Source organism: Malaclemys terrapin, chromosome 3, assembly GCF_027887155.1.
Source record: "Malaclemys terrapin pileata isolate rMalTer1 chromosome 3, rMalTer1.hap1, whole genome shotgun sequence".
NCBI classification, from domain to species: Eukaryota; Metazoa; Chordata; order Testudines; family Emydidae; genus Malaclemys; species Malaclemys terrapin.
The window spans coordinates 154211424-154228401 of record NC_071507.1 but is presented as its reverse complement, the minus strand read 5'-3'; the positions used below and the strand labels follow the sequence as shown (position 1 = coordinate 154228401).

Below are 16978 nucleotides of genomic sequence, written 5' to 3'. Positions count from 1 at the left end.
CAAGGCCTATATTTTCCCCCCTAGATATATGACTTTACACTTGGTTGTATTAAAAACGCATAGTGTTTGCTTGAACCCATTTTACCAAGCAATCTAGATTATTCAGTATCAGTGAACTGCCCTTTTCATTATTAACCACTCCTCTTATTTTTGTGTCATCTGCAAACTCTAATGGATTTTATTTTCTTCCATGTCATTGATAAAATGTTAAATAACATGGGACCAAGAACCAATCCCTGTGGGACCCAACTAAAAGCACTCTCACTGATTCCCTGCTTACAATTACATTGAGACTTATCAGTTTTCAGTACATTTAATGTGTGCCATGTTTATTTGTATCATTTTAGTTTCTTAATCAAAATGTTGTGCAGTACTATTACTTTTATCACCCAGACTTGTAATCTCATGAATATATATATATAATCTCAAGTTAGTTTAACAGGTTCTATTTCCCATAAACCCACGTTGATTGACATTAATTATATTACTCTCAATTCTTCATTGAACTGAGGCCCGTATCAGACATTCTAATATTTTGTCGAGTTTCAGTATCAGGTTAGCAGGCTTATAATTACCCAGGTCACCTCATTTACACTTTTAAATATTGGCACAACAGTAGCATTCTTCCACTCCTTTGAAATTTCCAGGTTTCCAAGACTTATTGAAAATAAACATTTATGGGTCAGAGACCTCCTCAGCCAGCTTTTTTAAAACTCTCTGATGCAAGTTATCTGGATTTGCTGATTTTAAAATTTCTAGCTTTAGTAGCTGCTGTTGAGCATCCTCTTGCGTTAGAATGAAAAGTATTATATTCATATCACATGATGATCAGTAACGACTTGGGTCTTCTCCAAACACTTTAAAGAGATTGCTGCACACTTCTGCTTTTTCGCATTGACAAGTCTAACAATTCCCACTAGTATTGGGATTCCATCTGTTCCTAATATACTTAAATTCCTTACCATCTTTAACTTGGCCGTCCATAGATTTCTCAAAGTGTCCATTTGCTTCCCTTATTGATTTTGGACAATTCCCAACTTCTAATTTACAGTTATTTCTCTCACCTACCCCATTTCCCCATGTTATACATTTTGGGTTTAATGGCTGCTTTCACCTAAACCAGGCTGTCTTAACCAGTGTAATGTTTTCTCTCAATTTTGGGGCAGACTTTTTGGGCACCTAGTCAAAAAGTTTTTTTTACAGTTCCCAACTGTTTACATTTTTGTGTTTAAATTCTTTCTCCCAGCTCCTTCGGCTCAGAATTGTTTTCAACTTTGTGAAATTGGCCCTTTTAAATCACCAAGTGCATATTACTAGTTTGGACTTTAAATGTGGTATGTGCAAACAGAGCAACTGAGTCATGATCACATGCACCTAAGCAACTACTGATTTTTAATTCAGAGATCAATTCCTCTATGTCTGTCAATATCAGGTCTAATGCATGTTGGATGCAATAGTTTTGAATTAGGAAATTGACATTTAAGTTTTGGAAACTCCAAGGACATATTAGTACTGGTAGAATGAGACCTTCAGCATATGTCACTCAGATTGAAGTTCCAGATGATTACGTACCTTTTTTCTTAAAAATATGAAGTGCAAGAATCAAAACTGATTTAAAATAGAAAAAGGTAGGGTATGGAACAGAAACAGCAAAACTTAAATATAACAAAATACAGGGATGCAAGAGTTAAAAGAAGCAGTAGTTAAAATTAACGGAAAAGTTTAATGTTAATTATAAACTAATACTGTAGAAAAACGCTAAGGTTAAGTAGGACATTTACAGGATAAAAGTAAGTTTTGGAATAATTTAAAAAAATAGACAAAGGTTTAAAAAACTTTTTTTTGTAAACTGAACTATCACAACATATGCCCCCCCATTGCTCTAACTACCTTGTATTTTATTATTCCTTCCACTTCTGTGTTTTTGTTTTTAGATTAGCAAGCTGTCTGGGGCAGCCACTGTCTGTTACTATGAGTTTATACAGAAACTTCCACAATGGGACCCTATTCCTGATTGGGGAGCTTGGCCATTATCAGAATATAACGAAAATAATAAAAAGCAGTTCCTGTGCTGAGGGAGCATAAGGTGTACTGGAAGCTAGCAGCAACAACTGTAATTTCCTTCTAGATGGGGGCAGGACCAGGTCTCTCTACAGCTCTACACAGAAACTACACGCTGCATTTTGTAAAAGGATGCAACACAGTTTCTCCGGCTGCACTCCTCCAAAATATCCAGAGGCACAATAACTCTAGGAGATTCTTATGGATGTATCCCTTCAAAAATAGGTATGTAGCAGGGCTGTGCTTTGCCTCACCCCATATATGCAATTCTAATACTTCTTTAAAACAAGGTAAGTTATATATATCCTTATGAAAGGAAAAGTCTCACCTGAACCAGGTATTTTTGGCTTCCATACATGACATACTGAGGTGCAAGACTGTAGATCATATAACTTGTGTGAAGAACAATCAACAGAAGTATCATACAGAGAAATAAGAGTGCTTGAGGCCGAGTTTTACCTCTTCTAATCTTATACAACTAAAAAAAACCACAAAACAGAAAACGTACAAAATTAGATCATAATTGTTTCTTTAGGTTATCAAGCTTGATATCTATTAAAGGACATTGCTTTTAAACTAGATATTTATATTATTTTCCCAATTACATCCTAAAACAGTAGAAATATATTCAAAAAACCTCTCCCCCAAGGCATAGCTGTAAATGTAAAAGCCTCTACATATACCATACAAATGATCAAGCTTCAGAGAAGGAATTAAGGGCTGTTTGCAGATCCTCCTTTGAGTGTGCAACTACAGCACAATCATCTGGATACTGGCGATCAGTTATTGTTGCCGATATTACATTAGTTCGAGCACAGAGATGGGAAAAGTTAAAGAGATTGCTGTCAATCTGATATTCTTTTACACCAGTTCAGATGACAGAGGTAGAGCCACTGCGCAGGATGGAGGCAGTCATCTGGTCATAGAGGAGTCTTAGAACAGTGATAAATTTGCTTGGGCAGCCAAATTTGACATGATTTTCAACAGAGCCTCACAGTTGACAGAGTCAAAGGCTTTGGTCATATTGATAAAGGCCATATACAGCTACTGGTATTGTTGACACTTTTCCTGGATCTGCCTAGCTGCGAAAATCATGTTGCTTGTGCCTCGTGATGGTCTGAAGCCACACTGGGACTCTGGAAGTACTTCCTCTGCAAGAGGGAGCAGGCGATTCAGTCAGATTCTAGCAAGAATCTTCCCAATGATGGAGGAGGAGGAGGACAATGCCTCGATAGTTGTCATAACTGGCCTCGTCTTCCTTTTTGAAAATGGGGATGATGTTAGCATTATATAAGACAGCAAGGATTTCTTTGATACGCCAGATTTTGAGGAGCAGCAAGTGAAGCTTGTTAGCCAGTGCTTCTCCCCCAACTTTCAGTACTTCAACTGGTATGCCATCAGGACCTGGTGCTTTATTGTTCTTCAATTGTTTAATTGCTTTGTAGACCTCCTCAGGTGTTGATGGGTTGGTAAGAGATTCCCAGATTGGGTGCCGAGAGATGGAGTTGATGGTGTGAGTCACAGTCGATTCTTGATTTAGAAGCTTTTGGTAGTGTTCCTTCCAGAGAACTTTGATGGCTTTGTTATCTTTAAGAAGAGTACTACCATCTTCAGATCTCAGAGGTGAGAGGCCACATGAGCTTGGTCCATACAGGGTCTTAGTCTCTCAAAAAAACCTCTGCATATCATGTCAGTCATTGAATGTTTGGATTTCTTTTGCTATGTCCTCCCACCATTTGTTTTTGATTTCTCAGATCCTCCTTTGAACTTCAGCTTTGAGCTGATGGAAAGAGCTCTGCTTCCGACTGGATAGTGGTTGGTTTTGCCAGTCGCAGAAAGCTTTTCTCTTCTGTTCCAAAAGGGCTGTAATCTCAATGTTACTGTTATCAAATCAGTCCTGATGGCAGCAAACACCCCTTTAATTGCTTCTATGAAATTTACAAAAGCCTAGGGCTACTCTGAACATCGGCAAAACAAAAGTTCTCCACCAGCCAGTCCCTGGTCAATCATCAGACCCAGCAAGGAAGATCTACATCGACAAAGAAGAACTGGAAAATGTAGAATACTTTGCCTATCTTGGCAGCCATCTCTTGCAGAGGACAGACAGATGTCGAGATTCAGCACAGAATTCAATGTGCCAGCCTTGCCTTTGGCCAACTGTCTTGCCGGGTGTTCAACAATCACAACATCGGAACAGATATTAGACTCTAAATTTATAAAATGATGGTAATCCCAACTCTCCTCTATGGCTGAGAGACTTGGGTGACCTATTGAAAATACATGAGAAACCTGGAACGCCAGCACGAGTACTTTCTTCGGAAGATCCTCAATGTAAAGTGGGAGGATCATCAAACCAATATCAGTGTCCTCACAGAGGCCAACATCTTCAATGCTGATCCCCTGATTATCCAGGATCAGCTGAGGTGGAGTGGGCACTGTGTGCACATGCCTGATGAACGCTTACCAAAACAACTGCTGTATGCCCAACTCACCAAAGGAAGGAAGGAAACGGGGAGGCCAAAAGGAACATTTAAAAGACATCCTCAAGATAAACATCAAGAGATATGGCATCGACACCACACACTGGGAGACAGCAGCCCAGGATAGGGGTAGCTGGCCAAGACTTGCCAGAGAGGAAACGTCCACTTTTGAGGAAAATCGCCTTGACCTGGTCACAGAAAAACACCAGAAAAGTAAGGAAAGACAACTGTCACGCACCAGTCGCGGGCCGACTCTGTCTTCCAACACCATCTGCAATGTCTGCCAAGGATGGAACTCATTCACCAAAGGACCCAAGAAAAATAAAAGCTGTGAAAGATCATGCTCGACCTCTGGAGATCACTGATGACAAATGATCAAACCCTATCAACAATATTTTACAAAATATCCTATGATCTAAGATCTCTAACTTCAAAATTGGCAGTTTTCCTTATTCCAAATGACTGCACCACCTCATTTTATTTTCAGTGGGGCTGATGCCAAACTATCCTCATTCAAGAAGGTTGCCTACAGGCGCTACATGTGGCAATGGGACTGCCCTTAGTAAAGATGGCGACTCCCTGGACTTCAAGGTTAGCGACTTGGACAGGAAACTGAGGAGACGGGAGAATGTGGAGTTCAGGAGAAGATCTGGGACTGGAGACAGGAGACCATGGGGGAGGAGACCGAGTGGACAAGTGACAATGTGGGGAGGGAAAACAGATAGGATAATGGTAAGGGAGAAGGAGAATAGACGGGTAGCTCCTCCACTCTCAACGTTAGGAAAGGGTAAGGGGAGTCTTCTTCTAAGCAACCAATTGTTGCAGGCACATTTAAAGGTTGAATTTTGACCCTGAAATGTGCTCACACTTTGTGGGCAGGTGACTTCCACCTTCAAGGCTCAAAAACCAGAAACCAAAAAACCCACACACATTCAGTCTTCCACACCCCTACACTCCACCTCACACATAAATCAGGATATTTGAACACTTAAGGGTGGCAATACATTGAACGTGCTGCTTCCATAAAGCTCTCAGACTCTGCTGGCTTAATACCTGCAATTTTGTCTCGAGTTGAAACCGCCTGCCTTCCTTTAACTAGGCCACGAGGCCAAAATACAATCTAGCTTTTCAAAACATGGTAGACGCCCTTAAAACTCTTGCTAAAACAATTGATTGTAATATTGTTTAAAAAGAATACTTGCTTCACACCATTTTAGCTTTTAGAACATGGTAGAGAGAAAATTCTGCAAAGTCCTTTTGTATCTGTTACGTACATTTTAAATATTTTTATATAGTAATTTATAAATGTTACATTTTAGTAAATAAGTAATATTTACCCTTATCCAAAAGAACCATATACCCATGTTTCGAATCCCTGCCATTGAAGTGAAGATAAAATACATAATAATTGTTGTAATGAGGATATAATCCAGTGGAAAAACCTAAAAGAGAAGAATATTAATATATAAAAACTGAAAAAAGAAATGAAAACAGTAACATAACAAATACTCAACACCAATCAAATTACAGGAGTGGCTGATCATCTAATTTTAAAAACAGGTTTCTTAGCACAATGGGATATTGTATATATCAGAACTTCTCATTGTAATAGTGTTTGAGGTGGTAAGGGAAGGAAAACTGCCCGATTTAAAACTTAAGACAGTTAATTACAAATAGAGCTGAAACAATTAACAGTTCAATTTAGAAAAGAGATTGAATAGCTTTGTGAATTTTTTTCCAAACTTCACCTCAATTTGAATTAGATATTGCTTCATTCAAATTTCAAAAGTTGGGCTAGACTATTTAGTTCCACTGACAGCAAAGTCCAGAGTTAGAATAGCGCACGAGGCCTCTTTCAAATGAGTTAATATAAGAGATATAACATTCATATATCATTTCTAGAGTAAAGTCAAAATTAATATAAACCTTTTATTAAAAAAACTACACAAAACGTATGTCACTTACATAGCATTTTTAAAGAAAGTACTGTTGTGAGCATTATTTAGTAGGGATCTGATGGTTAATTCTAGTTAATAAATAATATTCATAGGGAAAACATGGCATGCCCCCAGCATCTTAATGTTGATGTAGTATTTAGTTCTTTCTCCAGTCATCCTCTTGGTACAGTTTATCCTGTCACTTTAGTATTTCCAAAATTTGTCCTTTTCCTTTTTTCCTTACTGTTAACACTTTGTTTATATCCTGGTTATCTATTGCCTTAATTACTATGATCTCTTATGTGACTTAAGTGCTATTTTCGCAGAAGTCTGCCCACAATGTTTAGTCCTATGTCTTTTTTTTTAAAAAAGGAGAAAATAGACAATATAATGGACTCTAAAAGTGACTATTAAAAATGTAAAATAACTCCATACAAGTATTTGTATGATGCATGTTTATCTTCATTCTAGAGGGGATGGATCCTCAAGTACTCCAACCCAACATACACCTTGGTTAGGTAGCCACAATCTTCTGGGCCTGGTTTTCAGAGCGTGGATTGATGCCTAACACTCTGGAAATTAGCTTCCTTTAAAGTTGCCCTAGTTTGGGTATACAGAACAGAGGCAACCCAAATCACTAGTGACAATCTTCTTTGCCTCTGTTGAAGTCCAGGGCACAACCACCCCAAGTGGGATAATCTTTTTCATCCCATCACCACTGAGTTCAGCAGCCACAAGTTATTCAAAAGTCACATGCTATGTTGACTCTCGGGCACTGTTTTTCTTCCCTCACACAAGAGCTTTATAGTTGCCAGCACATTGCAGAAACTGAGAAAGAGAATGGTGAGGCAACAGTGCTGATTAAAAACCTTTTGCTTTTACCAATACATATAGTTAGTTTTTTTCATTGAATTTTATGTGGGCGATTACAACTTGCCTTTTGGTAGGCTACCAGAATAAGAATACCATATATCAGACCAATAAATCAGTTTACTACTGAATACTTGTAAAGGATTTTTTTTTTTTTTGAGATATCTGTAACACACACACACACACAAACACTAGAGTCTACTCTAACTTTTTATACATATACACTTCCACACATTGTGGGGTTTTTTGTTTTTTCATCAAAGAGAATGGTTACTTACCCTACAATACAATGGTTCTTTGAGGTGTGTTTTCCACTTCTGCTGTGCACATGCCCTATGCGTGAGATCAGATTATTTTGAAATAATGTCTGTTGGAGCGATGCCTTTGTCCCTGTGAGACCTTTCCAGCTACCACAGCTGAGAGTAAAAGGGATGAAGCTATCTCAAGATGCCTCTCTTCCCTTCACAAATAAAAAAAATCCCAGTTTCAGGGATTAGAAATAGCAGGGATGGAAGCTGGGTCATGGAATACGTGTGGACAACACATTTTGAAGAATCACAATTACAGTAAATAACCGTTCTCTCCTTCAAGTGAGTGAACCATACAGATTCCACTCTTGGTTACTAGCGAGCAGTATCCCGTCCTTAGTGGCTTGTAAGAGGCTTTCCTACTGAAATATCAACTGAAGGACTGCTTTACCAAAGCTTGCATCTGATCTTGAGGCCTGCAGCAAAGCACAGTGAGTGTTGAAGTTACAGACTGAACTCCATGTCACTGCTCTACAAATCTCAGGCAGAGCGACATTATTCAAAGAAGCTGTGGAGGTCACTTGAGTTGAGTGAAATGGGACCTGATGGTCTGGGTGGATTTTTTTTTTTCCTGAGATGTAGCAGGTATGTTTAAAGTCTGAAACCCACTTTAGACAGCCTCTGCAATATCTGGGTATCAGTTGTCCTCATTTGTTCTGCAAATGCAACACAGTCTTGGTGAGGTTCTGATTGATGTAGTTCTGTCTAGGTTAAAAAGAAAGAAGAAAGAAGGACAGAGCTATAACCACATCCAGGTATGAAGTTTTGCTTTGATCAGTGAAGAATGAAGCTTAAGAAAAAAAGACTGGTAGATGAACAGACTGGTTAATGTGAAAGCCTGAAACAACCTTAGGCAGGAACTTAGAAAGCAACCTCAAGGTGACCTTGTTCTTGTGAATGATAGTATAGGAAGTCCTTGTCCCAAGGACCTGAATTTCCCCTATTCTCCTGGCTAATCTTATGGGCTTTAGGAAGGTTGTCTTTATGGAAAGGGGATAAAAGAGGCAGGTAAGTCATGGACTTCAAGAGAAGCCCTATTAAGCCAGCAAGTACCACACCTTGAAAGCCCCAGGAGAAGGGATTTGTTTGACTGGCAGAAAGGCATGGATCAGTCCTTTAAGGAATCTTGTCATGGTGGGGTGATGGACCATAGTGTGACCCCGCACCAGGGAACGATTTGCTGAGGTTGCAGCCAGATTAATAGAGCCCTGCAAATCCATGGATGCAGCTCAAGTGCACAAATTTTGTATCCACACAGGGCTCTGAGGCACACACTCACCCGAATGAAGCAGCTGTCACCCAGCCCTCAGACTCCAGCTCAGCTCTTTGAATCATGCAGCAGCGGGCTGAGATATGTGGCAATAGCCTGCTGGGCATTCTGGGAGTTGTAGTCCCCAGCTTGCTCAGATGGAGGAGGTAAACTACATCTCCCAGAAGTGATTGAGCCAAATTCCATTCTGAAAGAGGTGTGGTTGCACTTTAAACTAGCAGGTAGCAATGGCAGGCACTGTGAAGAGAGTAGTTTACTCCTGGGGGCATTCTGTGCCAAAAAATTAAAAATTCTGTACACAATATTTTAAAATTTTAACAAATAAAATTTGTTAACACACTACATAATCACACCAGTTTTAATTATTTTGGTAATTTATTTCAAAATACTTGTCCTCAAGTATGTCTGTAACGATACAGACCAGACACACACACAAATTCCCCCAGGAGTAGAGAATTAAAGAAACCCCTATGACAACCCAGTTCTTGTTTCTCTGCCCCCTTCCCCTCCCCAGAGCCCAGCCAGGGGGCCAGACACCTGTAAGCCCTCTCCCGCATAGCCCAGCTGCGGGTGCCCACCCCAGCCAATACACCCATACCCCCTTCTCCCCAGAGCCAAGTCCCAGGCCCTCACCCAGCCCAGATACCTGCAGTCGCTCCTCCCAAGAGCCCAGACACCTGTCCCCTCTCCACTCCCAGCCCAGGGATCCAGAGGGAGAAACAGCCTGATGCTTGGTCCTAGGCTTGCAAGCCACCCTCTCCTTCCCCCAGGAAATGCTGGGAACTGAAGCTGCCAGCACCCTCTAGCTCCACCCTACTCCCAGCGGTATCTTCTATATGTGAGCTGGACTCTGCTGGGTCCAGTGATCTCTAGTAGTGGTCAGCAACACTGCAGCCCATTTCTGTGCGAGAAAGGAAATTCTGCGCGCACAATGTTAATTTCTGCAAAATTCTGCATTGCGCAGTGGCGCAGAATTCCCCCAGGAGTAAGTTGTTGCTACTGTCTGTCATGGCCAGTTCTGCATGCATTAGACATGCCACAGTTGTGTTGGGGTGTTCAAGCCCCACACTGGGAGGATGGTGCTGCTTACAAGGACCCACGACTGTAACCTCTCTGCCTTGAGCGGGGAAGGAAGTATGATGGGGGCAGAGCAGGAAGTCTCTGGGGAGAAGTGGGGGGCCGTTGAGGATTGGGAGCTTGGCACAGCCCTGTATCACTGCTGCTGTACAGTGACCCGTGGATCTGTTAGAGCCCAGCAAATCTGTGGATATCTTCAAAAACTGTCCACAGAGCGGATGCAGATACAAATGTTTGTATCCACGCAGGACTCTACAGATGAGCTTAACTCAAGCTTAGGGATAGTTCTGACCGTTTCAACGAAGGCAAATATGCCAATATATTTGATATCATCATTTCCGGCATGCCAAAGTGCTGTCCAAATCGAACAGAAAATTGTTTCAATTTGCATTGGTAGGTGTCTTTTGGGTAAGGCTTCCTACACTGGAAAAAGGGGTTTAGGACGGTCATGAAACAATTTGATAGTAGATGTCAACCAGCCAGCATCCAGATCCTCATGGGCAGGGATTCCAGATCTAGATGGAAGACCTGGCTGTTGTTCTGAGGCAGTAGATCACGTAGAATTGGCAAGGTGATTGGCTTCAGAATTTAGCCCAGAGGAGGCCAGGCAGTTCTAGTGTTCAGTCCTGCAAAGGCTATCAAGTTGACATTCTCTTTTTTCCTGAGCTCTCTCGAGACCCTGGGGGATCATGGCTCTCAATGGAAAAGCATACACAATGAGAGATGAGAAAAGCATCTGAGGAATCCTGAGCTCCCACCTGCTCTGGAGGAGAACCTCCAGCATGTGTTGTTGTGGCACATTGCACACAAATCATTCAACAGACACCCCATCTGTGGAAGACTGTTTGATGGACTGAAGCCATGAGGGACCCTTCAGGAGTCTCAGAGAAATCTCTTTTGAGCTGGTCAGCCACAGTGTTTAATAGCTCTCCATCTTCTGGGTCTTTTGGATTATTCAGCATCATATCATCCTAAGTCTATATAGCTTCTTGGGGCAAAAGGGAAGGGGGAAGATCGTGCCGCCCCTTGCCTACTGATGTAATCACTCTGGTATTTATCTGTAAACATTTGCACAGTGAGACCCTACAGGAGGGTATGCTTTGCATGCCAGTCAAACAACTGAGGTTTAGGACACTGATGTGAAAAGTAGTGTTGGAAGCAGATAATTTCCCATGAACCTTGAAGTGATCTAGGTACGCTTCCCAACTTTGAAGAGAGGCATTTGTAACCAGAGCTTTTCACAGGACTAATACAGTGAACAGAATGCCTGAGCATCTCTCATCTCAGGTACCCACCTGTTTAATGGTGACAGGATTTCTCTGGGGAAGGAGACCATCTCATCCATACCATGTCTGTTGAACAAATAAGCTTATATCACCTTTTCAGTGTATGAAAGTGAAATCTGGCATGCTGCATTATTTAAGTTTCAGGCTGGTTCTCACTTGCATAACCGGTGGAGTGTGGAGCTGCCATGTCTGTCATTATCTAGAATTGCTGTTGAGGTAGGTCTGTCTTCGCCAACCTGGTATCCAATACTGTTCCTATGAATTTGATGGTGTGCTGGGTCAGCATAGATTTGTCCTTATTGACCTTGAGTCTTAGGGAGACAAAGAAATCCTGAGTCCTTGACCTACTGTGGGGGTGAAGTGGGGGGGTAGCTGGAATATTAGCCAGTCATCCAGGCAAGGACACACCTGGATTTCCTGCAGCCTTATGTGGGCTGCCACCACAGTGAGAATACTGGTAAATACCCTCTGGGCAGTAGACAGATAGAACAGTGGGACTTTGTACTAGAAATGGGATGACCCTCCCACAAATCACAAACTTTGCGTGTTGGAAGTGTAAGATATGAAAATAGGCATCTTGCAAACCAGTCCATAGGATCCAAGGAGGGGAGGATGGAGGCATCATGAAGCAACCAACAAAGGCACTGGGGTGCTGCAGGTCTCCATTCCCCTTTCTTCTTTGGGATCAAATATTGGGAATAGAAGCATTTCCCTTCCAATTCTTAAGGTACCTCCTCTATTGATTCCAGCTGTAATAGGGAGTTGACTTCTTGCTGTAGAAGTGTCTCATGAGAAGGGTCCTTGAAGAGGGAGGGGGGGCATTGGAACAGTCTAAAACTTGAAACTACAACCCCTTGCTCACAGTTTCAAAGACCCATTCTTCTAAGGTAATCCCGGTCCAACCTCTCCAAAATAAAATAGGCAGTTGCCAAGCTGAGAAGTGGATGGGTCCACAGATGGTCCAGCCAGGCTCCTGATGATCCCATCAAAACTGTTTTCTGGTTGCCTGTCCCTGTTGTGGGCTGTTGAAGAGGTCATTGAGGGCTATTGATGGAAACACGGGTGCTCTCTCAGCAGATCTGAAGGGTTTCTTGAAAATGCTGTTCAGGCCTGCATCCAATTTAAGACTGAAGTCTTTGGGCTTGTTTACACTGCTGCACAATTTGGACTATGGGGTTGTGAATCACAGTGCTCGTCAAACTGCTCCACTGGAACTCTCCCTTAAACAAGTTGACATTAATGAAAACTAGAAACTCAAATTCCTAACAGCATCCACATGGTTGAGTTACAGTGCAGCATTTGGGTGCACACTGCTATTCAGACCCCCTACTTCAAACTGGAAAGCAGTGTAGAGACAGCCTTTGTTGCTGCTGCTCCAGAGCTGGAACAAAGTTCCAGCGGACACAAGTATGCTCTTGAACCTTTTAGAGATAGATTAATGCCTCATCCATGCCTTGAAATGGCAAGTCCTCTATGGTTGCCTGGACTTCATGGGGGATGCCAGGCAGATTGAGCCATGTTCCTGGCTGCCATATCTGATGTGTCAAGTACTGTCTGCAGTGCTGTTCTGATGGGAAGCTGACCTTCAGTCACAGTCAAGCTTAGCTCCTCTTAATATTCATTAGGGAGCTTGTCTGTCAGGGAGGAGAGACTGTCCCATAGTCGAAAAAAACATACTTCATAAAGATGTGATGGACAATTAGCAACCCTGGATTGAAGGCTTGCTGCAGAGTATACTTTCTGTCCAAAAAGATCCAACTTCTTTGGATCTTTTTCCTCTTAGTGTAAATTTAGTCTGCTATTTGACCTCTCAATTGTGGCTTGGATGCCCAGAGATCCAGGTGAGGTGCTGGAAGAAATAATCAAACCCCTTAGCTGGCACCTGGTATATACTGTTGGCTTGTTTAGGGTTGCAGGGAATAGATGCAAAATGTGCCATATTGCCTTAACTGCTCCCTGAAGCCCTTCATAAAATTGGTAGGGCCATTCTACCTGACCGAGAGATGAGCAAATGTCCAGTAGTTTATGCAGCTTTATTTGGAATATCTCCAGAAGAGCGTCCAGAGTATTTGCTAATCTCATTGCATCCCAAAAAACACTTTGCTGTCTGAAGAGGCTGTAGGTCTAGGATTGGTTGCTCTGTCCAGGGAGACGGCCACTGGTTGTTGGATCATCTCCACTAACTCCTTGTTCCTCCTCTACTAGTAGATATAGAGTTGAAACTTGTGATGAAGCTGGCTGCAGCAAATGCTTTGGTAACAAAGATCGTGACTTGGAGATCTAGTCAGCTGGTTTCCTAACATGAATTGTCCCCCACTGCCCCACCATGGGGCCCAAATAGGACCATGGGAAAGAGGGCATATATGGGGATTCCAGCTCTGCAGATCTCTTACTGATCCAACTGACTTATGAGCACATGTAAGGGATTTCTCCCTGCGCCATCTGTCCAGGGAAGGGACAGTTCGGATTCTTGTGAAGATGGTCTGATGCGATCATCTGAGGAGGCTGAGTAAGTGAAGTCTTCCTCCACAGGCGAGGCACAAAGCGCTCTGATGAGTCCTGTCTGGTTAGATCTACAGCCAATTACTCCTGGGGAAATTCTGTACCACTGTGCGTGCACAGAATTCATGTCTTCCCTCCTCCTGCAGAAAAGTGACTTTGATGGGGAAGCAAAGGGAAGCCTCAAAAGCAGTCATGCGCCACTCCCCAGTAGTGCAGGTGTGTCATTTCAGGTGCCGAGAGCAGCCGGCGGAGAGGTAAATCACTGCAGGGCAGGAGCGGGAGGGTGGGGTTGAGGACTCCCCGGCAGGTGGCTATGACCCTGCGCTGGGCTCAGCTAGTCCCAGCTGGGGAGGACTTGCCCCTGGCTGACCCATCCCCAGAAAAAAGTGGTTACCCACCTTTTTCATAATTGTTGTTCGAGATGTGTTGCTCATGTCCACTCCATTCTACGTGTGTGCAGAGGGGCAGGAGGGGAGGTAATGGAATGGACATTAGCAACACATCTTGAAGAACAATTACGAAAAAGGGGGGTAACCGTTTTTTATTCTTCGAGTGCTTGTTCATGTCGATTCCATTCTAGGTAACTCACAAGCAGTATCAATAGAGGCGGGCTTGGAGTTCACCATCTTGCAGTTTGCAGCACTGCTCTTCCAAAGCAAGCATCGTCTCGAGCTTGCTGGGTAAACGCATAATGAGATGCAAACGTATGGACAGATGACCAGGTAGTGGCCCTACAGATCTCTTAGATTGGTACCTGTGCCAGGAAGGCCACTGACGATGCTTGTGCCCTAGTCGAGTGTGCCGATCACCGGGGGAGGCACGTTTGCCAGCTCATAGGAGTAGTGGATGCAGGCCAGGATGAAATCCTCAGAGCAGACACTGGGTGACCTTTCATTCGGTCTGTCACCACAATGAACAACTGTGTTGACTTACTGAACAGCTTTGTTCTATCTATGTAGAAGGCCAGCGCCCTCCTGACGTCAGGGTGTGTAGCCTGCACTCCTCATCTGAGGCCCCCTTTTGCCTTCGGGATTAGGAAGTAGTGGGAACAGAACCCCTTGCCTTTCATGTCCCGAGGGACCTCCTTCACCGCCTTCAGGCGCAGGAGGTTCTCGATGTCTTGAATGAGGCGTTGACATGAGAAGAATCCCTGAAGATGGACGGGGAAGAGGGGAGGTGGCCGAAAATTGCAGAGTATAGCCCCGAGATACTATGTCCAGCACGCAGCGGTCCAAAGTGACTTGCAACCAGGCCAAACGGTAGAGACAAAGACGGTCGAGGAAACAACAAGGTGGATCCAGGAAATTGACTGGGGCATCGCTCTTGAGTGCACCTTCAAAATGAGCGCTTCTGGAGCCCGGGATGCCTCGCCGGGCTGGGCTGTGGGGTGAGCAGGAGGAGGAAGGACGGTGACAACTAAAACATTTCTTTATCCCTTCTCCTTGCAAACCCCTAACAAGACTGCCATGGCCTTGGCGGTGGGGGTGGCCAGAACTGCTTCCGTGCAGACTGTGGCATATGCATGCCTAGTGAGCAGAGGGTGGCCCAAGAGTCCTTCAACCCATGCAGCTTCACATCCGTCTGTTCGGAGAAGCAACCGTTCCCATTGAATGGGAGGTTCTGGATCGAGGTCTGTATCTCTTGGGAAAGGTTGGCAGTGTGAAGCTAGGAGCTGCGCCTCATAACCACCGCCAACGCAACTACCCTAGCTGCTAATTCTGCTGCATCCCATGCTATTTGGATGGAACACCTAGATACCGTGGTGCCTTCCTCTACCAGGGTGACAATTTCTTGGGCCAGACCCCGCGGGAGGGATTCCTTGAACTTATGGAGGGCATCCCACAAATTAAAATTGTATCTGCACAAGAAGGACTGATGGTTCGCCACCCAGAACTGCAGGCTGGCAGTGGAACAAATTTTTCTCCCCAAAAGGTCCAGTCTTTTGGCCTTTTTATTATTGGGAGTTGAGCTGGTGTGCCCCTGCTTGTCTTTTTCATTGGCCGCAGAGACAACTAGCGAGTCCAGAGGTGGGTGGGTATAAAGGTACTTGAAACCTTTGGCCAGAACAAGTCACAAGCTAAAACAAAAGATAATCTAACACATTTCCTTCCTATTACTTACAGATCTTGAATCATGGAGATTTCCCTCTGGCTATTTTAGGCTTGTGCACAGAGAGATTGGTGGGAAGGAAGGGGCCTTAGAAACCCCATCAATGCCCTCTTTTCACAAGAATTTTTTTTTCAAACCAACAGATATTTGATATTTGTCTCAATTATAAACAACAATAGCTCTAACTTATTTCTTGCACGATTAAGAGACAGACTGCAGGGTTCTGTCTTGCATGCATGGACAGTAAGAAGGAACTGAGAGGCTGCTGAGGCTAACCCGCTCCATATCTTCAGCTACTATGGTCAGAAGTGTTCACAGGGTGCAGGCACAGCCCCAGTGGACACTGCTATTTCAAAAAGAATCTGATCACATGTGCGGGGGCGTAAGCCCAAAGCGTGGAATCGGTCTGGACAATCACTTGAGGAATAATTCCATGTTTCAACAACATATACAATGCAAGAGGGCCTTGGTGTTTCAATGTGCTAATCTGCAAAACTAACAGTTCACCAAAAAATTCATTTAACTTCTGAGCAAATATTTAAGAGATTGCTGTAGTGAAGTATTTTATTAAGACTTACTATTATAATATTCATTGCCACAGATTTACCAGTATACTACCAATATTAAATTAAAACAAAGCATGTCAAAAATGAAGTTTGTTTTGCATTTTTGAGTTATCTATTAGTTGACTTGCAGACTCACAAGATCTTTTAATCTGCAATGGTCTCCTAGATCTTAGCACATACTAGCAAGCTTATTAAATAAATAAATAAATAAATGTCTATTTGCCAATTATTGTTTTACTTACAGTTTGTAGAACAGGTAAAAGCATATTCAATGGATTGGTCAGATTAGTTCCTAAAATTATAAATCCAGAATTGATGCCAGCTGAATGTAGAGCTTTGTCCAAGCTGTAATAATTAGGGAAAACTGGTTAATTATTATGGCTTTTTTCCTCTCCATAAAACATTTTTTATTCGAGTTTCAATTAAAGGGATATCAGATTAAAAATCACTCTTATGTTTAAGATTTTTTAGAAACCATTACAAACACTAAAAAAGTTATAATTGAAAGAAAA

At 42.8% G+C, this 16978-nt stretch overlaps 1 protein-coding gene across 2 annotated transcripts in view; it reads right to left on the bottom strand.

Moving 5' to 3' along the window:
* Nucleotides 1–16978, bottom strand: part of LMBRD1 (LMBR1 domain containing 1) — a 247485-nt gene that overhangs the window by 54308 nt on the left and 176199 nt on the right. For both annotated transcript variants that reach the window (XM_054022365.1, XM_054022364.1), the window contains exons 11-13: nucleotides 16709–16811; nucleotides 5879–5983; nucleotides 2390–2539 (exon numbers count right to left, since the gene is read on the bottom strand). In XM_054022365.1, the coding sequence (XP_053878340.1) occupies nucleotides 2390–2539; nucleotides 5879–5983; nucleotides 16709–16811 (358 nt within the window). The remainder of the gene's footprint in view (nucleotides 1–2389; nucleotides 2540–5878; nucleotides 5984–16708; nucleotides 16812–16978) is intronic.